General features: G+C 45.0%; 1 protein-coding gene and 1 non-coding gene across 2 annotated transcripts in view; both read left to right on the forward strand.

Moving 5' to 3' along the window:
• Rab31 (RAB31, member RAS oncogene family) overlaps window positions 1-27638 on the forward strand; it is a 131255-nt gene that overhangs the window by 94295 nt on the left and 9322 nt on the right. Inside the window, exon 6 of the mRNA XM_052192419.1 lies at window positions 19849-19958. Coding sequence (XP_052048379.1) covers window positions 19849-19958 — 110 coding nt within the window. The remainder of the gene's footprint in view (window positions 1-19848; window positions 19959-27638) is intronic.
• LOC127693196 (U6 spliceosomal RNA) lies at window positions 4764-4870 on the forward strand. Its single transcript, XR_007979649.1, has one exon. It is a non-coding gene; the product is annotated as a U6 spliceosomal RNA (small nuclear RNA).

The following is a 27638-nucleotide window of genomic DNA, read 5'->3' on the forward strand; positions in this document are numbered from 1 at the left end:
AGCCAAAAAGTAATTTTAAATAATATTGTAACTTTGGTTTTGTCCATAAAGTTGTATGATATTGAATTTTCTACTTATCACATTGGTGTTCAAAGAAGTTTCTGACTTCTGTGCTTTTGGAGTGTCTGAGCTAGGGCTGTTCAGCCTGTATTAAAGTCCTGCCCTGTTCATCAGGGTGAAAGGCCCAGGCAATTCAGGAGCTCCAGCCCAGCTGCTGATCTTACCGAGAGATTTCCCTAACTTGCCCGGAAGAGCAGTAAATAAAAACCTCCCTGCACCAAGGCGTGGGAAGACTGTAAGAGACATCCAGGTTACAGGCCTGGTGCAGCGGTGGCAGCACCTACCAAACATTCACTAGGGGAGGGATGCACGGGCCCCTGTCTCAAGGCCGCGGAGAGCTGGTAGGGGAAGGGAAGCATCATGCTCAGCGCTGTAGCCACTAGAGAGCTTGTTCAGGATCTAGTGGATGGCCTCACACCATCCCCATCCAGGCGAGCCCACTAAACCCAGTGAGGCACAGAGAAAAACAACAAAGCACATTAAAAGTAGCTGGGAACTTGGTAGGAGGAAGGGGGGCTGTCAGGGGTGTGGGAAGAGAAGAGAGGGAGGAGCCATGGGGCCGATCAGAATTCTTTCTATACACTGTGAAATTGTCAAAGAATAAACTCATTTGAAAAGCTCTCCCTCTGCTGACACTGACGACCAAGTCAGAAGAACAGGTAGCTAGCCTCTCTCAGCCTGAAGCATGCAGTCTGCCTGTGGGAAGATGGGCCCGGGAGCTCACAGGGGTTCTGTGGGTGTCACTCCCTTGCCTTCCTGTTCCTGCTCCCACTCCCACCAATGACCTTGAGGAGCTCTGGCCCAGATCCCGGAACCCAGTCTCTTCTTCCCCCCACTCCCTCAGGCAAAGGATTGTGTGTGTACAAGGCCAATAGATAGATCAGGTTTATTTTATCTTGCAAGGGTTATCAGTGAGACATTGCCCAACCACTGTGATGTGGAGAACAAAGGGGCCCTTCTTCTTAGGTGCTGAGTAATGAAGTTAGGGGACTTCAGTCACTGACTTCCCGGCCCATGATTTCTCTCATCTCCCTGTCCATGGAAACAGCAGAGCCCCTTGCTACAGTGGGTCAGGAATCTGTTAATAGAGCGGAGTTGTTTGCCAAGGACAGGCATTGTGAGTAGAAACAGGACCTCTTGCTAGGAAGGAAGAAATTGGCTTGATCAGTTCTCAGCCATCCAGTCACAAATAGGTTTGTTTGTTACAAATAGGGGGTGATTTTCTGTGTAGCAAAGTACTGCCGAAACTACTAGAAAGGTGGTGGGGGTGGGGTGGGTGTCTCAGAGAGCTGTTTGGGGAGCAGAGAAGGAACTTAGGAGACCGCATTTAACCCTGACGTGTCCTTTCTCTCACAGCATTTCAAGCAATACAAGGGCACTGTCCAGAGCAGACAGAAGAAAAGCAGGGATGATGTGTCCATAGGCAGGGCTGTGTCAGGGCTTCTCAGAAGGAAGGTGACTCCTGTCAGAGAAGGGTAGCAAAGGATGACCTGGGTAAGAGGAGATCCCAGGAGCAGAATCCCCTACGGGTACCAGAGGTGGGGATGAGCTTGACCTGTGTCAAGGGAGAGGGATCCTAAAGAACATTGTGAACACAGTGCCACATCGGGAGGGAGGAGAAGATAGAAGGTGTGGAGAGTGTGCTGAGGAGCGGAGCCTTTGGTGCTGAGTCAGCATGACTCCTATCACTGCCTCCACCACCACCACCTCCTCCACCACCACCTCCACCACCTCCTCCACCACCACCTCCTCCACCACCACCTCCACCACCTCCTCCACCACCACCTCCACCACCACCTCCACCACCTCCTCCACCACCACCTCCACCACCACCACCACCACCTCCACCACCTCCTCCACCACCACCTCCACCACCACCACCACCTCCTCCACCACCACCTCCACCACCACCACCACCAGTTGACCAACCTTGAGGTCAGCTAAGAGAGGAGTGTTGGGTCCCCAAGTAGGCTTGCAATGACCAAAGCTGTCTATGCAGTAAGGGGCTACAAAGGGGGACTTCCTGTTTCTCAGAATTCCCCAACAGGCCATACTGGCTAGGGTAGCAAAGTACCCAAAGCCCTGGTCATTTTATATTTTAAAGTTGAAACTTCTAGAAGATTAAAAAATATGTTCAGAGGGCTGGTGAGATGGCTCAGCAGTTAAGAGCACTGACTGCTCTCCTGAAGGTCCTGAGTTCAAATCCAAGCAACCACATAGTGGCTCACAACCATCTGTAATGAGATCCGATGCCCTCTTCTGATGTGTCTAAAGACAGCTACAGTGTATTTAAATATAATAATAAATAAATCTTTAAAAAAATGTTCAAAATAGGTGGTTCTTATTACCACATGCCCTCTGTTCTCTTTAAAGTATAGTAAGTAAACATTTTTCTAAAATAATTTTTATTTACATATATTTGCACTCATAATCAAATAATTTGCTAAAAATTAAAATGCTTGACTTCTTACATGCAACTTTAAAAGCTACCCTAGCTGTGAATGGATCAAAATATATATAAGTTTTTTTTAAATAAGCAAACCAAAGAACAGAAGTAGAAATCCCAGATACCAAAAATCCAATGTATTCTAAATGCTAAAAAGTACAAAACCAACCAACCAAAAAGCCATCAAGAAGTCAGACATGTGGCAAGCCCTAAAGCTGACAGGGAGTGCTCTGCTCACGGCGGAGGATGAGGGTCGGTAGCTTGTGCGACTGTAGGACACATTCCGTGCTCAGGATGCCCGCTGTCCGGCCTCTGCGGATGCTGTTCCCCAAACAGGATACTGATTCCCCCAGAATTTCTTTTGTTGTTGAGAATAGTTTTAGCTATCTTGGGTGTTTTGTTATTCCAGATGAATTTGAGAATTGCTCTTTCTAACTCTATGAAGAATTGAGTTGGGATTTTGATGGGTATTGCGTTGAATCTGTAGATTGTTTTTGGCAAAATGGGCATTTTAACTATATTAATCCTGCCGATCCATGAGCATGGGAGGTTTTCCCATTTTTTGAGGTCTTCTTCCATTTCCTTCTTCAGAGTCTTGAAGTTCTTGTCATACAGATCTTTCACATGTTTGGTTAAGAGTCACCCCAAGGTACTTTATACTGTTTGTGGCTATTGTGAAGGGTGTCATTTCCCTAATTTCTTTCTCAGCCTGCTTATCCTTTGAGTATAGGAAGGCTACTGATTTGCTTGAGTTGATTTTATAACCTGCCACTTTGTTTATCAGCTGTAGGAGCTCTCTAGTGGAGTTTTTTGGGTCACTTAGGTAGACTATCATATCATCTGCAAATAATGATAGTTTGACTTCTTCCTTTCCAATTTGTATCCCTTTGACCTCCTTATGTTGTCTAATTGCCCAAGCTAGTACCTCAAATACAATATTGAAAAGATAAGAAGAAAGGGGGCAGCCCTGTCTAGTCCCTGATTTTAGTGGGATTGCTTCAAGTTTCTCTCCATTTAGTTTGATGCTGGCTACCGGTTTGCAGTATATTGCTTTTACTATGTTTAGGTATGGGCCTTGAATTCAAGAAGAACAGAAGAGTGGCCCCTTGTTCTGGAAAGACTCAGTGTAGCAGTATAAGGCAAAACCAGAACAGGGAAGTGGGAAGGGGTGGGTGGGAGAACAGGGGGAGGGAAGGGGACTTATGGGACTTTTGGGGAGTGGGGGCCAGAAAAGGGGAAATCATTTGAAATGTAAATAAAAAATATATCGAATTAAAAAAAACCAACCAGCTCTTTAATAAATAAGGCACAATTTTAAAAAAAAAAAAAAAAGGAAGGAAGGACGTAGCTGAATGTGATGCTCCCAGTGAGCCCAGAGAACACACCTGGAATCTCTTCTGTTTTAGAGCGTCCTTAAAGCAGCGTCTATAAAACACTGGTGCATGCTCAAGGGAGGACATGGGTAAAAGGCATGAACTGTTGAGTCACCTGTCAAACAGCCTTCCGCTCGGGCTCCAGCCGCTTCTCTCCCGCTGTCCTAACTTTAACGAGAACCACACTTTATTTTCTTCCATGTTTAGTGTTTGTACTTCCTCAGCAAACGATTGTTTGGAGTTGCCCGCTTTTGAGTTTTGTGTGTGTGAATGGAATAGTGTTGTGTCATGTGATGGTTGGTTTCCAGTTCATCAGCTTGTGAGAATCACCCAGCAGATCCATCCCAGCTGCCGTCTGGTGTCTGAACATGGGACTGTTTTACGTGCCCACCCATCCTAGTGCTGATGGGCGCTTGGGTCATCCCTGATGTGGGTTGTTTTGAACCTTGGTTGGATAGACTCATTCATGTCTCACAGTGCTAGGCTTACGCATGTCTCCAGGCTGCAGAATGCAGCAGTTTTATCGCTGGCTCATGAGATGTGAGCGTGCTCAGTTTTATGAGGTGATGCTAGTGTTTTCCAGGGTGGACGCCAGCAGTGTGTGTCACTGCTCGTCCTCTCATTGTGACTGGGTCTTGTGAGGCTTCAAGATGGGCAGAGATGTCCAAGAGTAACTTCAATTTACACTTCCTTCGTTACCACTGAGGGGGGCAAGTTTTCATGGCCACTGAAATCTGCTCTTGTGTGAAATGTCTCTTTAAATCATTACAAGGTTTCATATTGGGTGGTTAATTTTAATCAAATAAGATTATGATTTTTAGTCAACTAACCTGGACCCTTAGGGCTCTCAGAGTCTGAACTTCCAACTAAAGAACATACACAGGGTGCTCGCTTCGGCAGCACATATACTAAAATTGGAATGATACAGAGAAGATTAGCACGGCCCCTGCACAAGGATGACACGCAAATTTGTGAAGTATTCCATATTTTTAACGACAAAGTGATTATTTTAAACATAACACCCAAAACACAGGCAACAAAATTTTTTAGCTCTTAAATATAGGTCTTTCATCCAAGTTGAAATAAAATAAGAATTAAAAAAAAAAAAGAGCATACACAGGCTGGACCTAGGCCTCCTCACACAGATGCAGCAGGGGGGACGTGCAGCTTGGTCTTCATGTGGGTCCTGCACAACTGGAGCTGGGGCCATCAAAAGCTGCTGCCTGCCTGTGGGCTACGTTCTTCTAGCTGTGCTGCCTTGTCTGGCCTCAGTGGGAGAGGACCTGCCTAACCTCGCAGAGACTTAAGTGCCAGGGTAGGGGGAGTAACCATGGGAGGGGGGATGCGAGGAGGGGTGTGGGGGAGAGGCGACTGGGAAGGAGACAATGAGCAAAATGTCAGGTGAATAAGTAAAGAAAAGAAAATTGAATTCATGAAAAGATTATGATTTTTAAAATACATATATGTAATGCTGTTCCTTTGTTGTTGTTGTTGTTGGGTTTTTGTTTGTTTGTTTGTTTTATTTTGTTTTGTTGGTTTTTTCAAGACAGGGTTTCTCTGTGTAGCCTGGCTATCCTGGAACTCACTCTGTGGACCAGGCTGGCCTCGAACTCAGAAATCCACCTGCCTCTGTTCCTTTGTTTCTAGTGTATGTTTAAAAGACCTTCTTCAAGGGGATGGGAGAGGTGGCTCAGCTGATAACCTGCCTGCTGTATGGGTTCAGGGACCTGAGCTCAGATCCCTAGCACCCAACTAGGCGTGGCTGCAGCCTAGTGTGACATTCCTGCAGAGGGTTGGAGGGAAAGAGACAAGACAAAAGGAAGCCCAGGTGAGCCAGTCCCAGGGCAAGCACTCGGTTCAGTGAAAGGCCTCGTCGTATCAAAGATAAGATGGTCCTGATGGAGGAAGATGTCGGACATCAACCCCTGACCTCCACGTGCACACAGGCACACATGCCTGTGCACATGTGTATGCACACATGCCATGCACGCACGCACATAGTCTCCCTCAGGGTTGGGTCATATCTTTCCATTTTACCCTGTTGCTTCGTCATCCCTACCTTACAGTTTATGGAGAATTATTTGTCAACTTTTTCCCATCCTAGGTTTTCCTTTGGGGGTTTCTTATTAGAAACTCTCCTGTAACCCTAAGCTTGGTGATGTGGCCTCTATACTAACTATCCAACTATCCTCCACAGACACAATTTTGTATTTATCTGTCTTTATGTCACACACTGTTGCTTATTTATTTATACCTTCTTCCCCCACCCCACCCCCGCCCCTGTAGCTAACAGGTTAGTTACCTGCCATTGTTGGTTGTACAGCCCATTCTGTCCCCCACTGACATGTGACCCTGTCTCAGGCTGACGTCACATGTAGTAAGTATATATACAGATTTGTTTCTAGGTCAATATTCTTGCCCATCCTTAGAGTAGCACCAGCTGACCTAATTCATACAGCTTAAGTAATGCGGACTTGCAATGTGCACTGTAATCTTTAATCAGTACTTTTGGTCCTAGAGACGTTGTGACAGTCTGGATAAGGATCTGCAACGGTCTGATAGACTAGGTTTCTTTTATACTCTGTTAGAAAGCAATAATTTGTTTGTTTGTTTTTCCCTCAAACTATTTGGGTTTCAGCCACTAGGAGTCATTCCCTGTTGGTTCTTGTATCTTGGTGGACACCTTGTACAATAAGTTGCTCTAGGCATGTCTTATATGTGTTTTTCTCCAAAAAGCTCTGATTTCTTATATTAGAAAATGGTATTAGAATCCACAAACTGGATTTCAGGTGTGCTCAGTGCTGTGGGGTATAGTTGCTTTTCAGCCCTTACTGAAGTAACACCTGGAAGATAAAAAACTTCATGTTGATGCCTCTGACTCTGCATTAGAACGCAGGCTTCATTCTGGCCTTGAAGTGGAAAGAATGTTTCAAAACTGTTCTTCAACACAATCCCCAGCTTTTGTTTCCCAGACTTTGTTTCCTTCTACTGAGGCCTGGGAGTTTCAAAGTTTAAAATGTAACTTCTGTTAGGAATTAAAACGTTCTCAGTGATAAGTTCTTTCTTCTTTTCTTTTTTTCTTTTTAAAAAAGATGTGTTTATTTTAATTGTTGGTGTTTTGCTTGGTATGTATGTATGTATGTATGTATGTATGTATGTATGTATGTGTACTGCATGTGTGTCTTATGCCCATGAAGTCAGAAGAGGGTATCAGATCCCCTGGAACTAAAGTTGCTGATGGTTCATTAGCCACCACCTGGAGTGGATGCTGGAGACTGAACTCAGATCTGTCCATGAGCCAGAAGTGTTCTTAGCCACCGAGCCATCTTTCTAGCCCCTCTGTGAAAAATTCTTGATGACAGGGTTTTTTTACATTTGTATTTTCTCTGTCTACTTCTCATCTGATCAGCAAGCTAAAAACAAAATATTAATGATAGCATTATATATTAATATATAACATAACTATGATGTAAAATTAATATATATTAATAAATATAATAATATATAAATTATATATAATATATAACACAAAGTGGTATGTGTGTATTTATGCATGTGTGGTATGGGTGCAGATATTGCTCTGTTCCTGCCCATATGAGCCTCTCCCTGAGCCCAGAGCTCACCATTTTGGCCCTGTTAGCTGACTAGCAAACCCCAGTAATCTGACTGTCCTTCTGTCTCCATACTGTAGAGTTGGGGTTTCAGGTGCACCCCCACATAGACAGCAAGCACAGGCACTGTGGCCACTGAACTATCTTCCCAATGCTTGAAAACAAGGTCATCCTCCTATCTCCAGCCTACACTGGACGCTAACTGTGTTCTAGACACGGTTATCAGTAGGTGTGCTAATCTTCATAACCGTTCGAGGAGATGAAACACAGCCTGGGAAAGAAGCTCTCCCTAGGCCCTGAGCTGCCAGGGCAGGGCACATAGCCTATGACATGGCTTTGAACCCAGCATCTGTTCCAGACTCTGTGCCCCTGACTTTCATTTCACATAGTCTAAGAAGTAAAATGTCAAACCAGATCCAGGGTGGGGAATGACAGCCAAGCTACTGAGAGGGAGAGTTGGTTTGGTTCACTCAAGACTCTAGCCCTCACCGACTCCCTGGTAGTTCTCCGGCCTCTTCAGGACCAGCTGGAATTTGAGAAAGGAATGACTAAGTCCCTTAAGAGAGCCCATGGGGTTTTTTGTTGTTGTTTGTTTTTTGTTTTGTTTTTTTTTCAGTCTTTCTTCTCTTCCAAATTCTAATATTCTTCATGAGAAACAATTCACTTAAGTCTGTGGCCAAGAACCTGACACTGCCTGATTGAATTTGACACCAGGGATTTGGCCCCAGGTGAATAGCCTTTCCTGTCAATGTTATTAAGCAGGGCAGACTTCATGGGAACAGAAATTCTTCCCAGGGAACCTACGTGAAGTGCGACAACTGGAAAGGCTTACTTAGATTGGCGTAACTGTCCAATTAGGTGTTTACATTGAAGGTGGCAATTATTCTTCCTTTTTCAAAAAGACATTAATTTGAGTTTTAATTCCTCCTTCAGGTAAATCGATCTGTTTGTTGAGGGTTTTGCTACTTCTAGCATTGTCAAAGTGGCTTCGCATGTATGTTAAACAGACATTTATTTATTTATTTATTTATTTATTTATTTATTTATTTATTCATTCATTCGTTCACTTATTTAATGTATATGAATACATTGTGGCTGTCTTCAGACACACCAGAAAAGGGCCTCGGATCCCATTACAGATGGTTGTGAGCCACCATGTGGTGGCTGGAAATTGAACTCAGAGCCTCTGGAATATTTTTTGTGGTGCTTGAAGGAATGGGCAGATATGAGAATGTGTTTCCTGGCAAACGTAGCTTCTACAACCCCCCTCGCAGCCTTCCTCCGCTTCATTTGATGAGATGTTGTGAATGATTTCTGCTGCTTTTGGCTGAAATACTTTAAACGTGGGATGGTTTTGATGTAATAGCCCCACTAGGCACTTAACAGGCATTTCCTGTTCACTGCTGATGTGATATTGGAGGCAACTTGGCCTTCTTTGTATTTTACATTGCTTTACCATGTGTGTGTGTGTGTGTGTGTGTGTGTGTGTGTGTGTGTGCATGTATGCCCATATTCATGTGTGTAAATACCACAGCACGTGTGTGGAACTGAGAGAAAAACCTAAGGAAACCTGTTTCCTCCTTCGACTATGTGGGTCCCAGCGACTGAACTCAAGGTGTCAGGCTTGGTGACAAAGAGAAAAGCCTGCTCAGCCACCTGAGGGGACCTTGGTTGGTCTTTTAAGCTGGATCTTGGAACAGCTAATAGAGAAAATGAAAACGCTATGGACGACATTTAAATGAAACGCTAACTGATGCATTCTAAGAAGGGGAGAGGAAGTAAAATGCTTAGTTCTTGTGAATACAGAGTTGTCGAACTCTCATGTACAGGTTCAAAATCACTGGGTCAGTGTGAGGAAGAGTTCTCACCTGCTGTTTCATTTCTTTCCTTTGTACCCTGGAACAGTGTCTGAGCAGTGGCTGTTTTATCACAGTTGCCTCCCAAATTCTTTTTTTGTTGTTTTTGTTTTTGTTTTTTGTTTGTTTGTTTTCGAGACAGGGTTTCTCTGTGTAGCCCTGGCAGCTGCCGCCCGGCCCTCCAAAATTCTTGATGTCATAGTGACATGTTGTGGGCAGAGTTTAAGACACAGCACACGAGGTACTTTAGAGCCCACCCCTCACAGGATTACTCTCCAGATTCCAAACACGTAAGAAGTTGTTAGGAAGCAAGCTACTATGCTGAGTTCTGGGGCTTAGCATGAAGGTACTCTGGGTTCGTAGATCTAGGGTATGGGTTCTTTGTGTCTAATAAACTCAGAATATGAATTGGTGTAGATGGCAAATGATGCCCAGGGGCGGGGGCGGGGGGGAGGGCTCCAAAGAGTCAGGAGAGGGTCCTGGATGCTCTTGTCCCACCTCCTTGTTTTTAGCATGAAGATGTTTTACTTTTCTAAGCAAATGACAGCTTTTCCATGCCCGCTCCTAAGTGCCTGAACCAGACTCAGAAGACACGGTTCACAGTTGGTCCCCTTGATCTCCGTATTCTCTCTCTCTCTCTCTCTCTCTCTTTCTCTCTTTCTCGTGCTCTCTATCTCTCTCTCTCCCCACGCTCTAACACTGCCTGTTAGTGAACACTTACCTCACACTCTGTCTGTGGGATGAGCAAATACTGTGATGTCCATCCTTGTGGGAATTTTCCTTCACTGTTTAAAAGAGTGGGAATACCAAGGCTATTCCCTGATAACTGTTAGAACAGGCAGTCTGTTCTTGTACCTAAACACAGATAACTGGTGAGAACCGGTGGAGACCCTACTCTTCATTGCGATGGCAACATATGGTTAAAATACCTAGTATTCCATTTTTGTATAGATGTAATATTTTAACTTTTGAAAATGTAAAACTTAGGAATGAATTCAAGCAAGGTATGAGCTAGCCTCAGTGGATAAAACTTTACAACATTGTTGCAGGACATAAACAAAGACTTAAATTAAGTCAGGCAGTGGTGGTGCATGCTTTTAATCCCAGCACTTGGGAGGCAGAGGCAGGTGGATTTCTGAGTTTGAGGCCAGCCTGGTCTACGGAGTGAGTTCCAATAGCCAGGGCTATACAGAGAAACACTGTCTCGAAAACAAAAACAAAAACAAAAAACAAAACAAACAAACAAACAAAAAAGACTTAAATTAAAATAATGTATAGGTGTTCCTTGGGAAGGATGAATCAAATCAGTATTGTAAAGATGTCAGTTTGCTTGAAGTTAACCCAGAGTCCACTAAGGTTTCAGACCAGCTACCAAAATATCCACAGAAGAACAATTTCAGAGGGTAGTCCTAAAACTTGTATAGAAACAACAGACAGACAAAAGGTTCTATTTGGTTGGGACAAGGTCGCCAATCCCAGCAGATAGCGGAGTGTGATAAACCCAGGGCGGGGCCAGGGGTAACAGAAGACTTTGGAGCAGCTGAGAGCCGGGGAAGGAATAGGATGTCTGATGTAATCCTGAAGCTGATATTGAAAACTGGAGTAAAAAAGAAGTCTTCAATAACTATCTTGTTGGGGTATCTATCTAGTTGTGAGAGAAATGAGAGAAGATAAAAGAAAAATAGAATAAATATTTCAATATAAAATAATAAACCATATCCAGGTGGTGGTGGAGGTGGTACACACCTTTAATCCCAGCGCTTGAGAGACAGAGGCATAATTCTGTGAGTTTAAGACCAGCTTGGTTTCAAGTTCCAGGTGGCCAGGGTTATATACAGAGAGACCCTGTCTTGAAAAAAAAAAAAAACAATACATTAATGAATTAATGAATGAATGAATGAACAAACAAGTCCATAAAAGTTAGAGGAAAATGGGGCTGGAGAAATGGCCCAGTGGCTAAGAGCACTGGCTGATCTTCCACAGGACCCAGATTCAAGTCCCAGTACCCACCATGGTGGCTCCAGGGACCTAACGTCCTTTTCTGGCTTCCATGGGTACTGCATACAAGTGATGCATGCAACACACACACATACACACACACACACACACACACACACACATTTTTTTTTAAAAATAATTGGAACTAAAATGAGCTTCTTAAGCATCATATGAAGCACAGAAGGCAGTGAGGAAAGTGGTTAGTGAGTGAGACTGGCCATGCCGAGGGTGGAAGAAGGCTCCGCAGCTTCGAGCACAGGCTGCTCTTGCAGAGGACCTGGGCTCAGCTCTCTGTACCCACACTGAGAATCTCACAGTCTCCTGTTCCAGGGAATCTGTGCTTGTGTACTGCATAGAATATACTCAGGTGTACGCACATACAGGCAAATAAACAGTTCTTTAGAAGAGACTGGCCATGTAAAGTTTGTCACAAGAAAATGGCACGAGCAAGCTCAAAAGGCACGTGACATGTTGAAAAAGAAGTGGGAAATGTTTGACAGAAAACACACTTGAGAAAAAAAAGACACCAATAATAAACTAGGCTGGGAAGGCGCATAAGAATGTCAGAGAGGGCTGGAGAGATGGTTCAGAGCGTCGACTGCTCTTCCAGAGGTACCAAGTTCAAATCCCACCAACCACATGGCGGCCCACAGCCATCTGTAATGGGATCTGATGCCCTCTTCTGATGTGTCTGAAGACAGCAACGGTGTACTCACATACATAAAATAGTTAAAAGGAGCAAGTGTGTACAAGACTAGTTCAAGAAGAAAAGAAAAGAAAAAAGAACATCACAGAAAAATGTCTGTGGCTTACGGAATGTTATTTGCCATCCATGAATAAGAGATTATTCAGAATTAATGTAAGGTTTCTTTAATTCAAGAAAATCATACAAAATATAATGGTTTGGGGGCCATTTACTGAAACGAATGTTTGTATGGGTGACTGTCACAGCTGGTGCATCTCCTGCTTGTCTGTGGAATACTGACCTCCCTGGTGTTTGAATCCTATCCTCTGAAAATTCTGTAAGACTGTGGTACCACGTTGTCATTGTTGCTGAGACAGCTTTGTGCACATTTATTCAAGGGACACTGATCTGAGAAGGACACACTGTTCTGGTTGAGACCCACTGAGCTCAGTGGTGGGGCTTCTGAGCGCCCTGACCTTGAGGGAGGAGGACCACGGGTACTTGAATAGTCCTGAAATTAGAGTCAGCTGCCATGTTGCCGGGTAACACCCTTATACAACACAACAAAGACCACCTATTGGGTGGTGCAGGCGACTTGAAATTCTAGAACCTGTAGGAACACTGTGTCCTCATCTCCCTCCCCTGCTGAGAAGTCTCCCAACACAAGCAACCAAATCAAGACTTTCTGATTGAGTCCAAGAGACGCAGAACTGGCTGCTGCCCAGAGCTTGATAAGGCCAGGCTGATAAGTTCCAGAGCTTAGTCCTGAGGAGATTCCCTTTGGTGCTACCTTCACCTCAGAAACTTCTTCCAGGCCCTCTGGGAAGGGTGGGCTGACTCGTGTCTCTCTGAGTTTCCAGTTGCCCTCAGTACTGACCACACTTCCTGTTTGGTCTAAATGGCCCGTCCTGACTTCCTCCTCTTTCTGTGGATGGCAACTGAGCTGATTTGTCAGTAAGCACTACAAATAACCCACTGATCACTTCTGAGACAGCGCACACTGTCGACCAGACACGGTTCTGTTAGGCCTGTGTGCAACTAGAGGCAAAATCACCTGAGACTTTCTTAAACTGCAAAGGGATTTTGATTTCCTTTAAAGTAATCATTTATATCTCCGATTTCTTCTTTCTTTAGGTATCTTTGTTGGTTTGTTTGTTTGTGACTGTCTCGCTTAGCCAAGGCTGGACTCTTGAACTTTCTGGCTTTATTTTGTTTTGAAATCTTATCTTGCCAGACATCACACGTGTAATGTCAAATTCTTGGGTGTCTGGCAAAAGGATTGACACTAACTTAAAAGCAAGCCTCATCTGGCCTATGTAATCAGTTCCAGGCCAGCCAGTGCTACAGGTCCAGAGCCTTTCTCAAAGACCAAATGGTGGTGGAGGTGGTGGGGTGGAGGAGCAATAGCCTTTATAGTGTTAGGCATTTCAGACTCCCATTTTAATAAGTCTAGTGAGAAGATAATTTGATTGCAGTTACTAAGAACAAGACATTCCTTCTCTAGATCTGGCCACTCAGAGACAAGAAAGAATTGTGCCAGAACGTTTGCTGTCCGAAAGGCCGGGTCCTGCCGCACTGCTGCCGAGTTAGAAGTCAGAGCTGAGTGCGGGTGGGCCATATGTTCACTCCAGCTTAGGAGCTCACTGCGCTCAGCAATGGGCGAGCCAAGCTCCTGGTACATCCTGGTGACAATGACAAGAGAATTGTCCTGAAATTCAGATCTGACCACTAGGTGGTTACCAACCACAGAGGCAAGAAGTAAGGAATGTCAGAAGCCAGCTGTGCCAGATGCGCCATTGGAAGCACGGCATCTGCCTTTTCTACTTTTTCAGCCCTGCTTATTTCCTACTGGTCCACGAAGGATGGAACCTGGCCCTAGCTCTGAATTCCCATCTTTATTCTGACCTCTCAGCTAGCCTGTGGCTAGATAGCCCAGCTGTTTTGAAAGGTGTGGACTTAAATAAATAGTCTCATCTGAACCCCTGAGATAGATAGTTTCAGCTTAACTGTCTCAATGCCTGTCACAATGCCCAACATATAGCAGATACTCAATATTTGTTGAAGAGTACTCAAAACAGTGGATATCAGGGCTGGGGTGTCCACTCCGTGGTTAAGAGCACTGGCTGCTCTTCTCGGGGAAGGACATTTCCCAGCACCCACATGGCAGCTCACAACCATCTGTAATTCCAGTTTCAGGGGATCCATAGCCCGTTTCTGGCTCCTTGGGCACCGGACATGTGTGAGGTATATAGATATACATGTAGACAAAACAGTTATACATGCAGGCGCGTGTGCGTGCATGCACACAAACACACACACACACAATTAAATTACAGAAGGCCAGTGGCCACAGTTTTCCGACCCATGCCATGGTTTCTTCTGAAACACAGCCTGGGGGAGTTCTTGTCTGTGCACCACTGTACATGACTAAGGATGCTCTCACCTTGTCAAGGGTCTTCTCTCAGAGGCAGTAGTTGCACCATTCTGACTGACAGCATCCAATGCCTATTATTCTGTTCCTTTCTGACACAGACCAGAGCTGGTGAAGACTCTGCCCACTGAGGAGCTTGACACCACATCATTATGCCCTGTTTCAGACTCCACCTGTGGGTCTCTAGTAACCCCCAAATTACCCACAGGTTTGCCCAGCAGACTGCAAATTACAGGGTTCCCACGACCTCCCTCATGTTGTGCATTAAAACTAATACAGAAAAGCACTTACTTAGAATTATAGTTCAGTTATAAAGGTTGCAAAGTCAGAACAGCCAGATGGAAGAGATGCACAGGCCGCAGTCTGAGAGTTGGGGAGGGACTTCCAGCTCTCTTTGGGTGTACCGCTATGCTGGTAGCCCTGTGTTTACCAACATGAAGCTCTCCAGGTAGGGCTAGAAGTCTGTCTTTAACACCGTCTCTAGGTTCCACACTAGCAAATTCTGTGTGGTCAACTGGAGACAGCCTCATTATAACTTCTGTACTTGCCAATTTGGGGATTCTGTGTTGGAAACTCCAGGCAAAAGACTGCATATGTACTTTTAACTTTTTAAAAATTAATTTATTTGTGTGTTTGTGTTTGTGTGTGTGTGTGTGTGTGTGTGTGTGTGTGTGTGTGTGTAGCTGTCTTACTTAGGGTTTCCATTGCTGCAAAGAGACACCACGACCAAGGCAACTCTTATAAGCAACATTTAGTGGGGACTGGCTTACAGGTTCTGAGGTTCAGTCTGTTATCATCAAGGTGGGAGCACAGCAGCATTCAGGCAGGCATGGTGCAGGAGGAGCTGAGAGTTCTGCACCTTTATCCAAAGGCTGTTAGTGGAAGATTGGCTTCCAGGCTTCTAGGAGTGTCTTAAAACCCACACCAACGTTTACACACCTACTCCAACAAGGACACACCCACTGGGCCACACTTCCTAATAGTGCCACTTCCTGAGCCAAGCCTATTCAAACCACCACACCCAGAGAGAAGCAACATTGAATCAATCAGCTTGGAGAGGAGTTTGACCAGAACCGCTGAGCTGAACCTGACATCTAGAACTCAGAAAGGACTAAGCGTATTCAGCAGTAACTCTCCGGGCCTAGATAAGAGTATACAGAGGCTAGAATCTTCCAGGACCAGGCCTGGGTTAGCACACAGAGGTGGTAAGCCTCTAAGATGACAATTACCACAGGGGAATTAAAAAACTACATTAACAGTGTGCATGTGTGTTCATATACATTCCATACTGTACGTGTAGAGGGAATTGATTCCCTGTCTATACTATGTAGGTTCTGGGGAGTAAACTTGGGCTTGGTAACAATAACCCTTCCCCAGTTATCCCTTTTGTCCACCTTTAATAATTACACTAAAAAAAGAAATAGTCTTGGGACAAATTTGTGATCAAGGAAAAACCTTTAGGTACAAGGAAATAGCCACAGATGTGTACTATGATAAGGCAAGGCCATATAAAAATCTGTTGCTTTGAACTTATAATGAGCATATAAGAATGCTTTGAACTTAATATGAACATCGTTCTGTAACTCCTATTTTCTGTAACAATTTATCAATAAGGTAATTTTCTAAAGAACTTTTTGTCTAAGAAGGTATAAAAAAAGTCAGAGAAAAAAATAAAGTTGTTGGTTGAATGGTTTTGCTTGGGGGCTCTTTGCCATCTATCTTTCCTTCCATCCATCCATCCATCCATCTATATGTATATTTTGTTTGTACATACATCAGGTGTAGGTATATGTGTGTGTATACACATGTATACATGTCTGAATACTTGTGAAATTGATTGAGACAGTCAGGCACAGCCTGAGAGTGGGTGTATGAATGTATATGTGTCTGTGCATACCTGCCTGTATAAAGCAGTTTAATTTTTTTTCCTTTCCTTTCTCTCTTGTTCACCAAGAGTTAATCAGCCAGGCCAGTGAAAGACTTCACTGGCTGCCTGGCCTGAAAAAGAGAGCCCTAGTAACAAATCCTGTACCTAATCACCCTGCTGTTAGCAACAAGTCTCAGAGATCTAGAGGCCTGCACCTTCTGGCCTCAACGTAACTTACTGTCCAGATAGGTATATGTTATTACAGAAAGCAACCCTGCTCTTTTGCAAGACCAAGTCTTGCCTCAACAACGCTCTTCCTCCTTGGCTGCTTCATAGAGAGCCCAGGCCAGGGCTAAGCTCCCTGCAGGACAACTGCTTTTAGTGTGGGAGGTTCTGGTTGGACCCTTCTACAGCTGGGAAGTTCTCCTGTCTATGGCTGGGCTCTGGGTAGCTATTGGTGGTGGGCTTTCTGTTGGTTTTTGTCAAAAACTGGGGCCATCTGGGAAGAGGAACTTTAGTTGAGAAAAGGCCTGCATCTGATTGGTCTGTAGGCAAGTCTGTAGTAATGATGATGTGGGAGGGCCCAGCCTGCTGAGTGGTAGAAGGGCTGCAGGCTGAGAAACTCAAGGGGAGTCTCCTAGTGAGCAGCACTCTTCCCTGGTGGTAGACTGTGACGGGGATGTGAAGGCCAACCAAACCCTTTCCTCTCCGAGTTGCTTTGGTCACAGTGCTTCATCACAGCAATAGAGGTCAACTTATAGGTTTCATGAGGATGCACTGTCCCTGACATCTTCTCAGTCAGTGAAGGGAGGGGAGAAAAGGGAATCCTGTCTCTTCACCCCCATTCCCAGACTCTGCTTGTGGCCCTCCCCACTTCCTTCTATCGTCGTTTTATTCAAACATATTTTCCCTGGCCTACAGCATATGCAGAGCTCCCAGCCTCCTTTCTAAGCTCTGGTCCCTAGCCCATTTTATACCTCGTGTTTTCCATTGTTGTCACTCCTTGTCCCCTAGAAGCCACTGGATACAAAGCAGGCATGGCGCACCTGCCACAGCTCCACCAGACCCTCTTTGTCTCGGTGCCAGCCACTCTGACCTTCTTTTGTCCCTTAACTCTGTCATTTGTGTGTGAACACCGTATTGCCCAGGCAGTATTGGATATGGAATCTGCCTTGGAGAATATCAGGACTCGAGTGTCCCTTCCCTTCAGGGCCTCCTCTCGGATCAGTCACAATCCTCATTCATGTTCTGTTTGTCTTCATGGCATGCTAATGGCCTTCTCCAAGAAAACGTCTCAGACTCCCATCTCTAAATGCAGGGTTCCACCCTTGTGCTCCTGAAGCACTTTGTGTTACAGCGTATTCAGATGCTTTGTCTCTGGTCTAACATGTCCAGCCAATCATGTAGATCCTCAAAGCATGTTTGTCTTAGTCCCCAGAGGAAGGCCTGTATCCAAGAGCCACTTAATAAACATTCACTGAATAAACACAGACGTTGGAGACTAAGAACTGGATTTTTTATATTTGGAGCCACACCAGTATCTTCACATTGAAAACAGATCAGTTAATTCCTATTTAGATTGTTACACCCTAACACCCTGCGATAAGCACCTTTGAAAGGTTGAGGTCCAGACATGCCACTTTGTAACTTGGTCACAAGATTTACATTTCCAACTGTCAAATCACGTCTTATGTTTGCGGGAAATGACAGTGATATCTTTTCATCTCCTCTGAGGTTGGCTCTCAAAGTCCTTTGGGCTGCCAGAGTCCACAGGTGCTTGAGCCTCTTAGTATTTGCTTAGAAGCCAACCCCATGTACTTTAAACCATCTCCAGATAACTTATAGTAGTGTGATGTAATACCGTATATATTCATTGCTTTTCTATTGCTGTGATAACCACCACCAAAGGCAACTTATAAAAGAAAGTGTGTAGTTGGGCTAAAGTTCAAGAAAGTTAGAGTCTATGATGCCACAGGAATAGCTGGTAGCTCACATCTTGGTCTGCAAGCAGAAAGCAAGAGTGCGCGCTGAGAATAGCATAAAACATTTAAAACCTCACAGTCTGTCCCCAGTGACACACCTTTTCCAACAGGGACACACCTCCTCCAACAGGGACACACCTCCTCCAACAGGGACATACCTCCTCCAACAGGACAAACCTCCTCCAACAGGGACACACCTCCTCCAACAGGGACACACCTCCTCCAACAAGAAACACCTCCTCCAACAGGGACACCAACAGGACACACCTCCTAATCCTTTCCAAACAGTTCCATCACATGGGAACCAAATTTTCAAACAAGTAAGCCTCTAGGGGCCATTCTCATTCCTCTTCACTGAGTAAAAAGCTGGTTGTTCAGTATCACTTAGGAAGTGACATCCATGGGAAGGTCTGCATGTGTCTGGTATAGACACACTGGTTTGGTGTATTATTATTATTTTTTTTTTTGCAATTAGTTGAGTACATGGATGTCGAGCCCTCAGATATGGCCAAACTGTCATGTATAAAACATGTCAAAAGCTGTATACTAGCGCATGCACAGTGTGTCATTGTTAATGTTGAGTCCTGTGATGGAAAATAAAAGTTGAAAGTAGCCTGCTGTGGTCTGTTTTAGTCTGTAACAGCATAGCACTGACTGGATCATTTGCCTGAAATATATAATCTCACAAATCTGGAGGCTGTGAAGTTCAGTATCAAGGAGCCAGCAGGTTTTCTGATTCTGATTCCAAGATGGTGTTTGGATTGTCTTTTTTGGGGGGGAAGGGGGAATTTGGGTTTTTTTTTTCCTGAGAAAGGGTTTCTCTGTTTAGCCCTGGCTGTCCTGGAACTCACTCTGTGGACCAGGCTGGCCTCGAACTCAGAACTCCACCTGCCTCTGCCTCTCAAGTGCTGGGATTAAAGGCATTACCACTGCCAGGCTAGCTTAATCTTCTTACAGCTCTCCCTTCTCAGTCCCATCATGGCCATTAAATTTCAATGTGAGTTTTGAAGGAAATGTCCCCTGACTCTGCAATCTGGAATGTCCTAGAATGTCCACAACCAGCACTTAAAACTATTGTCTCTCCTGTCTAGAAAGTCGCTCCTTATGTGGAGAGTGCATTGTGTTATTAATATGAGGCTTGTCCATGGTTGGCAGACACCAACTACTTCTCTCTCTCCTTTTCCTCCTCCCTCCTCCTCTTCCCTCCTAGTCCCCCTCCTCCTTCTCCTCCTCCTTCTCTACTTTTTCTTTTTGAGACAAGGTTTATCTCTGTAGCCTTGGCTGTCCTGGAACTCACACTGTAGACCTGTCTGGCCTGGAACTCACAGAGATCCACTTACTAGGATTAAAGTCATGTGCTACCATGACTGATACAAACGAGCTTCTAAGATGCGCCTGCTGTAGGTTTTTAATGCTTGAGAAGTGATTACGTCGTTATTCTACAGGAAAGCAAAGGTTGCCACAAGTACTGTTTGTTTGGCCTCCTGAGTTTGATGTTTCGCAGACGAGCACTCATTTCTTGTCCGACCTCTTTTCCAGGGAGGTGCCCCTGAAGGATGCTAAGGAATATGCTGAATCCATAGGCGCCATCGTGGTGGAGACAAGTGCGAAGAATGCCGTTAATATCGAGGAGCTCTTCCAAGGCATCAGTGAGCGCCGCACTGTGGCTTCAGCCTAACTTAGCTCGCGTGGTTATGCTGGGGGCAGGGCAGTCAAAACCAACCTTTCGTCTGTGTGACTTTATCTAAGGCTGTCAGTGAACCCCGAAGAGTCTGACTGAAGTCACCCTGTGAGCCCTGCAGCTAGGAATTTATCTATACTCCCTCCGTTCCTGTCTTTTTCCTTCCTTCCTTCCTTCCTTCCTTCCTTCCTTCCTTCCTTCCTTCCTTCCTTTCTTCCTTCCTTCCTTCCTTCCTTTTTTTTTTGGAGTATGATGACTGGCTTTTATTTTCTCCTTAAAATATATATTTTTAAGATTTATTTATTTATTATATGTAAGTACACTGTAGCTGTCTTCAGACACTTCCAAAGAGGGCGTCAGATCTCTTTGCAGATGGTTGTGAGCCACCATGTGGTTGCTTGGATTTGAACTCAGTACCTTAGGAAGAGCAGACAGTGCTCTTAACCAGTGAGCGATCTCTCTAGCCCCTCTTAAAATATTTTTTTAATTGAAATTAAATTCTATCACTTCCTGGCTTTCTTTCCTCCCTCCAGCTTCTCCCAGATTCTCTCTTTCCACCCCCCCCATGTTTCCCATCATTTCCAAGATGATAATCTCTTTTTCTCTTCACATTCTGTTCCATATATATATATATATACATATGTGTATACACACACATATACGTGTATATATATACACACATATATGTACACACATATATACTCACATTTGTAAATACCATCGGACAACCAACCAATGGGCTTCTCCCCTGGGGTGGGATTCTCCCTCCCCAGCAATCATCATCTGAAGTTCCCTGCCGGGCTAGGACTGTTTACCTCTTTCCATTGAGGCTAATGCTGTTCCAGTCTTCTTCATGCAGCCATTTCCCAGAGAGCCTAATTTTCCTCAGACTTCCTGACTATCTCTAAATCTGTGCCGTCGTCTGTTCCTCCTGTTTTGTGCATGGGTATGTCACAATCGTTGCAAGAACAGAGTGTCTCCTTGGAATCATGTGCTCTGCGGCACTGCATTCGTATTTTGAAGGTGGAAGCAAAGCAGACAGTGGTGTGGGAGAAGTTCAGCCATTAAATCAAGTGACCCTATGCAAACACAGTAAAGGGACCTTTGAGTGATTTATTTTGCCACGTAATCATTACCAAAAAAAAAAAAAGTTTCCCTCTCATATGACCTGAAGTTGGGAACTGGGCAGAGGTTTATCTGTGAACTTTCTGTTATTCCTGTTCGTGAGAAGTGACAGCTCTGGGTCAGGTTGTATCTCTCCTTTGTTATGGTGTTTCCCCCATGGGTGACTCACCCCAGCTGCTCTCCGAGGGTGGTTATACTGACACATCTGCCTGCAGCTGTTCAGTTCCAAGCACACCAGATGTCACCTTCATAAACTCTGGCCATAACGTGTATTCTGGCTTCCACCAGAAAAGTGCCTGCTGACTGTGGAGCGGAGCCAAGCCTTAGTTCTTCAGTTATCAGAGACTGGGAGAAGCCTCCATATTCAGTTGAGGACTTCCTGGGGACCCACTGTGGGAGGATCGGAACCCTTATCAGTTATCAGCTGTGCTCTGCTCTGGGCAGTTCCAAAAGGCATGCAGAGTCCCCACACACTGGGATTCTGAGCCTGTGGTCACTTTCGGTTGAATTTAAGGCTGATAGCTCTCTGGTTCCAGCTATTTTATGTCTTCCTGGTTCCCACCCTTCACTTTGGATTCTGAGAACAGCAGAGAACCTTTGGCTTGTTTGCATTGGCCTGGAGGAGAATTCACCCGCACTGGGGAACTCTAACCTGAATTACTTCCACTGTGCGCTAGTATGCAAAAGGATGCTGGGCCTGTGCAGATAGCCCTGGGCCCTGCAACCATGGTGACTGTGCTGCTTCCCTTCCGTCCACCTCCAAGAGTATTTCCCCCCACCTCACCCCCACTGATATTTACATGTGCAACAGAGAAACCACAAGCTCACTGGGTTAATCGTCGCCAGCTCAGCTGTGATTTGGTGTTGGCTCCCTATATTCTCACCTCTCAGCTACTTCTCGTGACGGACTGTGGGGACACATGCTCTCTGTGCTGCGTCACTGTGAGAAGTCTGATCAGAACTTACTACACTGAGCCCTTTATTACCCTAGAGTAAGCTGATCCTTATCAGTGTGTCAAGCTTTTCTGGTATGTACACTTGTTAGACATCTTTTTAAAAATGTTTTGCTGTTGTTTGTTTTATATTTGTTATATATTTTTAAAAAAGAAATATTTATTTATGTATATGAGTGTACCATTGCTCTCTTCAGACACACCAGAAGAAGACATCAGATCCCATTACAGATGGTTGTGAGCCACCATGCGGTTTCTGGGATTTGAACTCAGGACCTCTGGAAGAGCAGTCGGTGCTCTTAACCGCTGAGCCATCTCTCCAGCCCTGATTTATCTATCTATCTATCTATCTATCTATCTATCTATCTATCTATCTATCTATCTTTTTTTTAATTTATTGAGATAGGGTTTTGTCCTGTAGCCCAGGTTGGCCTTGAACTTGTAGCAATGCTTGTCCTCCTAAGTCTTGGGATTACAATCAGCACAACCAGCTGCAGACAGTTTTCCTGAGCTACCCTACACTGTGACCCCAGTGCCTCTGATTGTGTGGCTTGTCCTGTCTTGTGGAGCCTGCTCTTCCCTGCGAGCTTCTTGAGTCAGGCAGGGGTCAGGTAGGAAGCTCTGTTGTTGTTGTTGTTGTTTTTTTTTAATGTGCATTAAATTCACCTCACAATTTCTACATGAGGAGGCCCTCTGAGCTTGATGAAAGTCATCATTAAGAGTTTTTTTAAAAGTCAAATAAAGGCCTCGGGGAAAAAAAAACGAGAAGTCTAGCTACTGAGTACTAACACCTCAGAAAGATGTCTTTGTATAGCTCAACCATCCCAAATCCCTGTCTGTGCCAGGGGATTTTGTGGGTCACTGCGATGAAGAGTTTGAATGATTAGTTCCTTGAAATAATTCTGGCCTGCTTCACTTAGAAAAACAAGCCTTTTGCTTGAGCATGGAGTAATTGCTGCTTCCCAGTAATTCCAACATAAGCCCATGTCTGCTCCTCTTCATGTCAAATAAGCGAATGTTTGCTTCTGTATCTTATAGCTTGTAGATTTGCAGTGGAGCCTCTAGTCACCTCTGTGTACATTTATCTGTCTGTCCGTCCTCTCCCACTGATAGGCCCACTCCTCTGCCACCCATTGTCTGGATCTATGGACCAGCGTCTGTCTATCATTGTTCTGTCTGTGCTTTCAGCTGTCCCTATCCACTGATCTATTTTGTATCTCTTTCCATTATTTCTAGCTCTACATCTCTGTCCATCTCTGTCCTACTATATCCATTTCCGTTGATCCCCCCATCCGTCCGCCCGTCTGTTTATCATCTCTACCCATCTACTTTTATCTCGGTCTCTCTCTACTATGTCTACAAGCTCTGGCACCTCCCACTTTCAGGCGAATTGCTTCAAAATGGGGTTTTCTAGCCAAAGTACAATCCCGACTACACCCGAATAGACTGCAGCAGACTTCATGAGTTTACTTTGTCCCGTCCCTACTTACGTTACATGTGCTCCTACCCAAGCTTAAAATAGAGCTGGAGACTGCTGACACCTCTGCTCTCAAGGCACTGTGGTGGAGACACGCATGCCCAGGAGAAAAGATAGATAAAACCTGGAAAGGGCAGTGAGCATACTAACAGCCCTTTTAAAAGGTTGTGCTCGCACAGATTAATTCACACTCACTTGGATTAAGACACAAATGCCTTTCTGTTGTATTCCCATGATGTTCATACACCAAACATGAGACAACTGTGTTTTCCAAAAGGAAGCCAATAAACCTTTGAACTGCAGACTCTTCACCAAAGCCTTATGTCAGTTAAAGACTACAGCTGCTCTCTCTGCAAAGGTCCCTGCCACTGCCCCGTCCTGGCTGGTCCAGGCTGTCTGGCCTGTGGTGCTGCCTCCCTTGGTGTCTGTTCTTTCAGGGGCCTTCCCCTGAGGCCTGTCTTCAGACCTGCTTTGTCCGGTTGTGGGTGGCTCACTCTCTCCTTCACAGTTTTATCCAGGGGATCTTTATTTTTTTTTCTTTCTTGGCTAAGGAAATAATTGCACATTTGATTTTCTTTTTTAATGGTGTAAGACAACACAAAGGCTGTTCTGTTGCTACTCAGATTTTGTGGTGTTGAAAACCCAGAACAAAAGGCATGGATACTTTTCAGCGTGCTGTGCAGTGCTCTGCTCTGGAGGAGGGAGGATCTGGAGCCCTGTGCAGTGCTCTGCTCTGGAGGAGGGAGGATGCGGAGCCTTGTGCAGTGCTCTGCTCTGGAGGAGGGAGGATGCGGATGCTGTAGATGAGGTCCCTGCACCCCATCTCTCCCTTGCACAGTTGCTGACCCTGGACCACACTGGATGCCTTCCTTCTCCTTTTGCAAACCTCGTTCCTTCCAGGTCCATTCAATTCCCTTCCTCCAGGGAACCATCTTCTGTTGCAACTCTCCCTGTGTGAGCCTTGAGCATGCACTAATTCATGTCTCTGCCATTTTGATGTGTGGACATGCTCTGTCTTCCCATGATCCTCTATTTGTCTGCCCCTATGTGTAAGTTCTCTAGCAGCAGACATTCTTTTCATGGTGTTTATGATGCTGACTCTGGTAAACAGCATAGATCTCAGCCCACATATGTATCTCATAATGTTCCAGAGAGTAACAGTTTTATGGACTCACTAGATTAAAAGAAATGTAATCACTTTTTTCTGTAGTTACTTACATATGAATAATACCAACAACTTGGGCAAGGCTAGAATCTCTTGTTTCAATTATTCAAAAAAATACTTAGTGTGCACTTTTATGAGTTTGATAAATATCATGGTGGACAACAGACACTGACAGTAAGGTATGACTACAAGAGAGGGTGACAGGAGCCGGGCAGTGGTGACACACACCTGTAATCCCAGCACTCTGGGAGGCAGAGGCAGGCCTATTTCTGAGTTTGAGGCCAGCCTGGTCTACAGAGTGAGTTTCAGGACAGCCAGAGCTACACAGAGAAACCCTGTCTTGAAAAAACCAAATCAGAGAGAGAGAGAGAGAGAGAGAGAGAGAGAGAGAGAGAGAGAGAGAGAGGATGACAGGTAGGGACTTTAGGTTGGTGAAGAATATCTTCCCAAGGAAATAGTTAATCCGGAGCTGCAGATTGACTGGGGACCACAGTAGTTAAGTCCCTGCAATGGGAGCTGATGTGTGGGATCTACCGAGGGCAGAGACGGGGTCTTATAATGAGGAAAGGCTGAGATATTTCCAGTGCAATGCAAAGTCCCACTTATTTTTTAGGCAAGTTAATGTTTACAAAGGCACTCCTCCTTAGGGAAGGAACGTCCAGGCAATGTTCAATCAGGTGGGTGATCAATGAATCTAGGATAGAGGTGACAGGAGCTCAGTGAAGGTACCAGTGGGGACCACAGCTCAGTGCTGCTGGCTCTAGGAGCCGTTCTTCAGAAACCTCCACTCGGATGAAGCCGTGATCTTCATTTGGGCTTCAGAATGTAACTTTAGAGTGGGTCAGTGTGGTGATCTGAATGAGAAGTGTATCCTCCGGGGGCTCATGTATTTGGATACTTGGCCCCCAGTCAGGGATGCTGTCTGGGGACGTTCTGGAACCTTTAGGAAGTGGAGCCTTAGTTGGGGAAGTCCGTTACTGGAGGCAGGCTTTATAGCTTCACCCCTCTCTGTTTCTGCACTCTCTGCTTTGTGTTTGTGGCTGAGGATGCTCTCTCTCTCTCTCTCTCTCTCTCTCTCTCTCGCTCTCTCTCTCTTTCCCCCCTCTCTTGCTCTAGCCACCTGCTGACACACCCTTCCCACCTGACAAGGACTCTCTTATATGGAGCCCAATAAACTCCTTCCACGGGCACTTTTAGTCATGAGCTATAATCATCTCCTCAAACATACCTCAGAGACTTTGAGGGGCATTGGACTACTGTTTCCTTGTTTTGGGTTATTTCGTATTAGTTTAAGAACAAATGATTAATGCTTTGGTTGGTTTGTGTCTCCAGGATCCCTTGCTCTCTGGCCTCCCTCTGGCTCTCTCAGCTTTGTGATCTCAGTTGGAAGGATTCATGTGGGACACGCATAGCATATTGTAGAAATAGGCACCATTTACCTGATGTGACGTGGGCATTTTTAACAGAGTGGAGAGTGGCCAAAAAGACTGTTGTACCAGTTTATATTTTAGGTAGGCTTACACTGTTTCTAAGCCTCTAGACCAAACAGCTTCTCTGGGGTGATGGGTCATTTTTTTTTTTCATCCAGGTGATTGCCAAACCCACTTGAATTGACTCTTAGGAGAGAGGACCCTGGTGTGTTCATTACCAGAAACCCTCAGCTCTCTGTTGACTTTAGAAGGCACTCAAAAGGGCGTGTCTCCACCCAGGGCCGCATACCATGACTCAGATCCTACCCCTTTGACCAGTAAACAGAGTCCGGCAGTTTCAGTTCCTGGCTTTCTGAACTGCTGATTTTAAGATTGGGGTCCAAACTCTATGACCTTTCAAGCCCTCAAACACCTACCTAGCTCCTTGTTTGCTTGTTCCTAGAGTTTATACAACTAGAGATAAAAGCAACTCCAGCCCCAAGGGTTTAGAGAATAGGAAAGAGCCGCATGCCTTGTTCTGCAAACATTGCTGCACTACGAGCTGGCTATTGTACGCCCTCGGGTTTTGTAATTCCATGGTAGTTACTTGTTTTAGAGCGTGTTAAAGAAGTCTGAAAGCAAAGCAAAACCTTTGAAAATTTTGTAACAGAACAGTAAGCTGTCAAAAGAAGATAAAGGCGAGGACAGTCCCTTCTTTACTATCAAGAAAGTTACTTTGGCAAAGGCTGGCAAAGAAGACGCTGATAGCAGAAGCTTTCACCTTGAGCCGTCCCAAGAAGTTCTCAGTTGTGCAAAACACCGTGTCCTTGGCCCTGGAGTCTGTGGGGATTGAGGTGTAGGGCCCACCAGGGTACCAATCTACAGATGCCCAAGCTCCTGTCTAAAATGCTACAGCATTTGTATGTAAGCATATCCCCCCCCCCCCCGCCATGCCTCTTCAGCTCTAGATTATTTATACCTAAGTATAGACAATGCTCTGTAAATAGTTGTTATACTATATTGTTTAGGGAATAATGACAAGAAAGAGTCTGTATGTGTTCAGTATGGACACAACTAACGTAGGCCTAGCTGGTTTTGATGGACAGCATAACCGATCGTGAATTAAAACCTGAGAAACAGGCAGACACAGGGACCAACTGTAGTACCGCCTCACATTCGAAACAATTGTGAAACAAATACGCGGGAGCCCTTACTCCTTGCGATTGTTGGAAGGGCTAAAGTGTGTGTTAACTCACTGATGTCCCCTCACTGTGAAGTGTGCATCTTCTCATTCCTGTTTTGCCATGAGGACACCATCTTGTGACTTGCTATGTCTCATAGCTAGTGGGTGAGAGGCCAGAATGTGAGTCACGTGTTGTCAGTTTTAAGTCTGGGCTGTCCCTGGCCCCTGACTTTGTACAGCAGTTTTCTGGTAATATTATCCCCAGTCAGAGAAAACAGGAAATGACTAAACTGCACCAAAGTTGAGATGTACTTCATTTTTTTAAATTGTGGTACT

The sequence above is a fragment of the Apodemus sylvaticus genome, chromosome 9, assembly GCF_947179515.1.
Source record: "Apodemus sylvaticus chromosome 9, mApoSyl1.1, whole genome shotgun sequence".
Taxonomy (NCBI): domain Eukaryota; kingdom Metazoa; phylum Chordata; class Mammalia; order Rodentia; family Muridae; genus Apodemus; species Apodemus sylvaticus.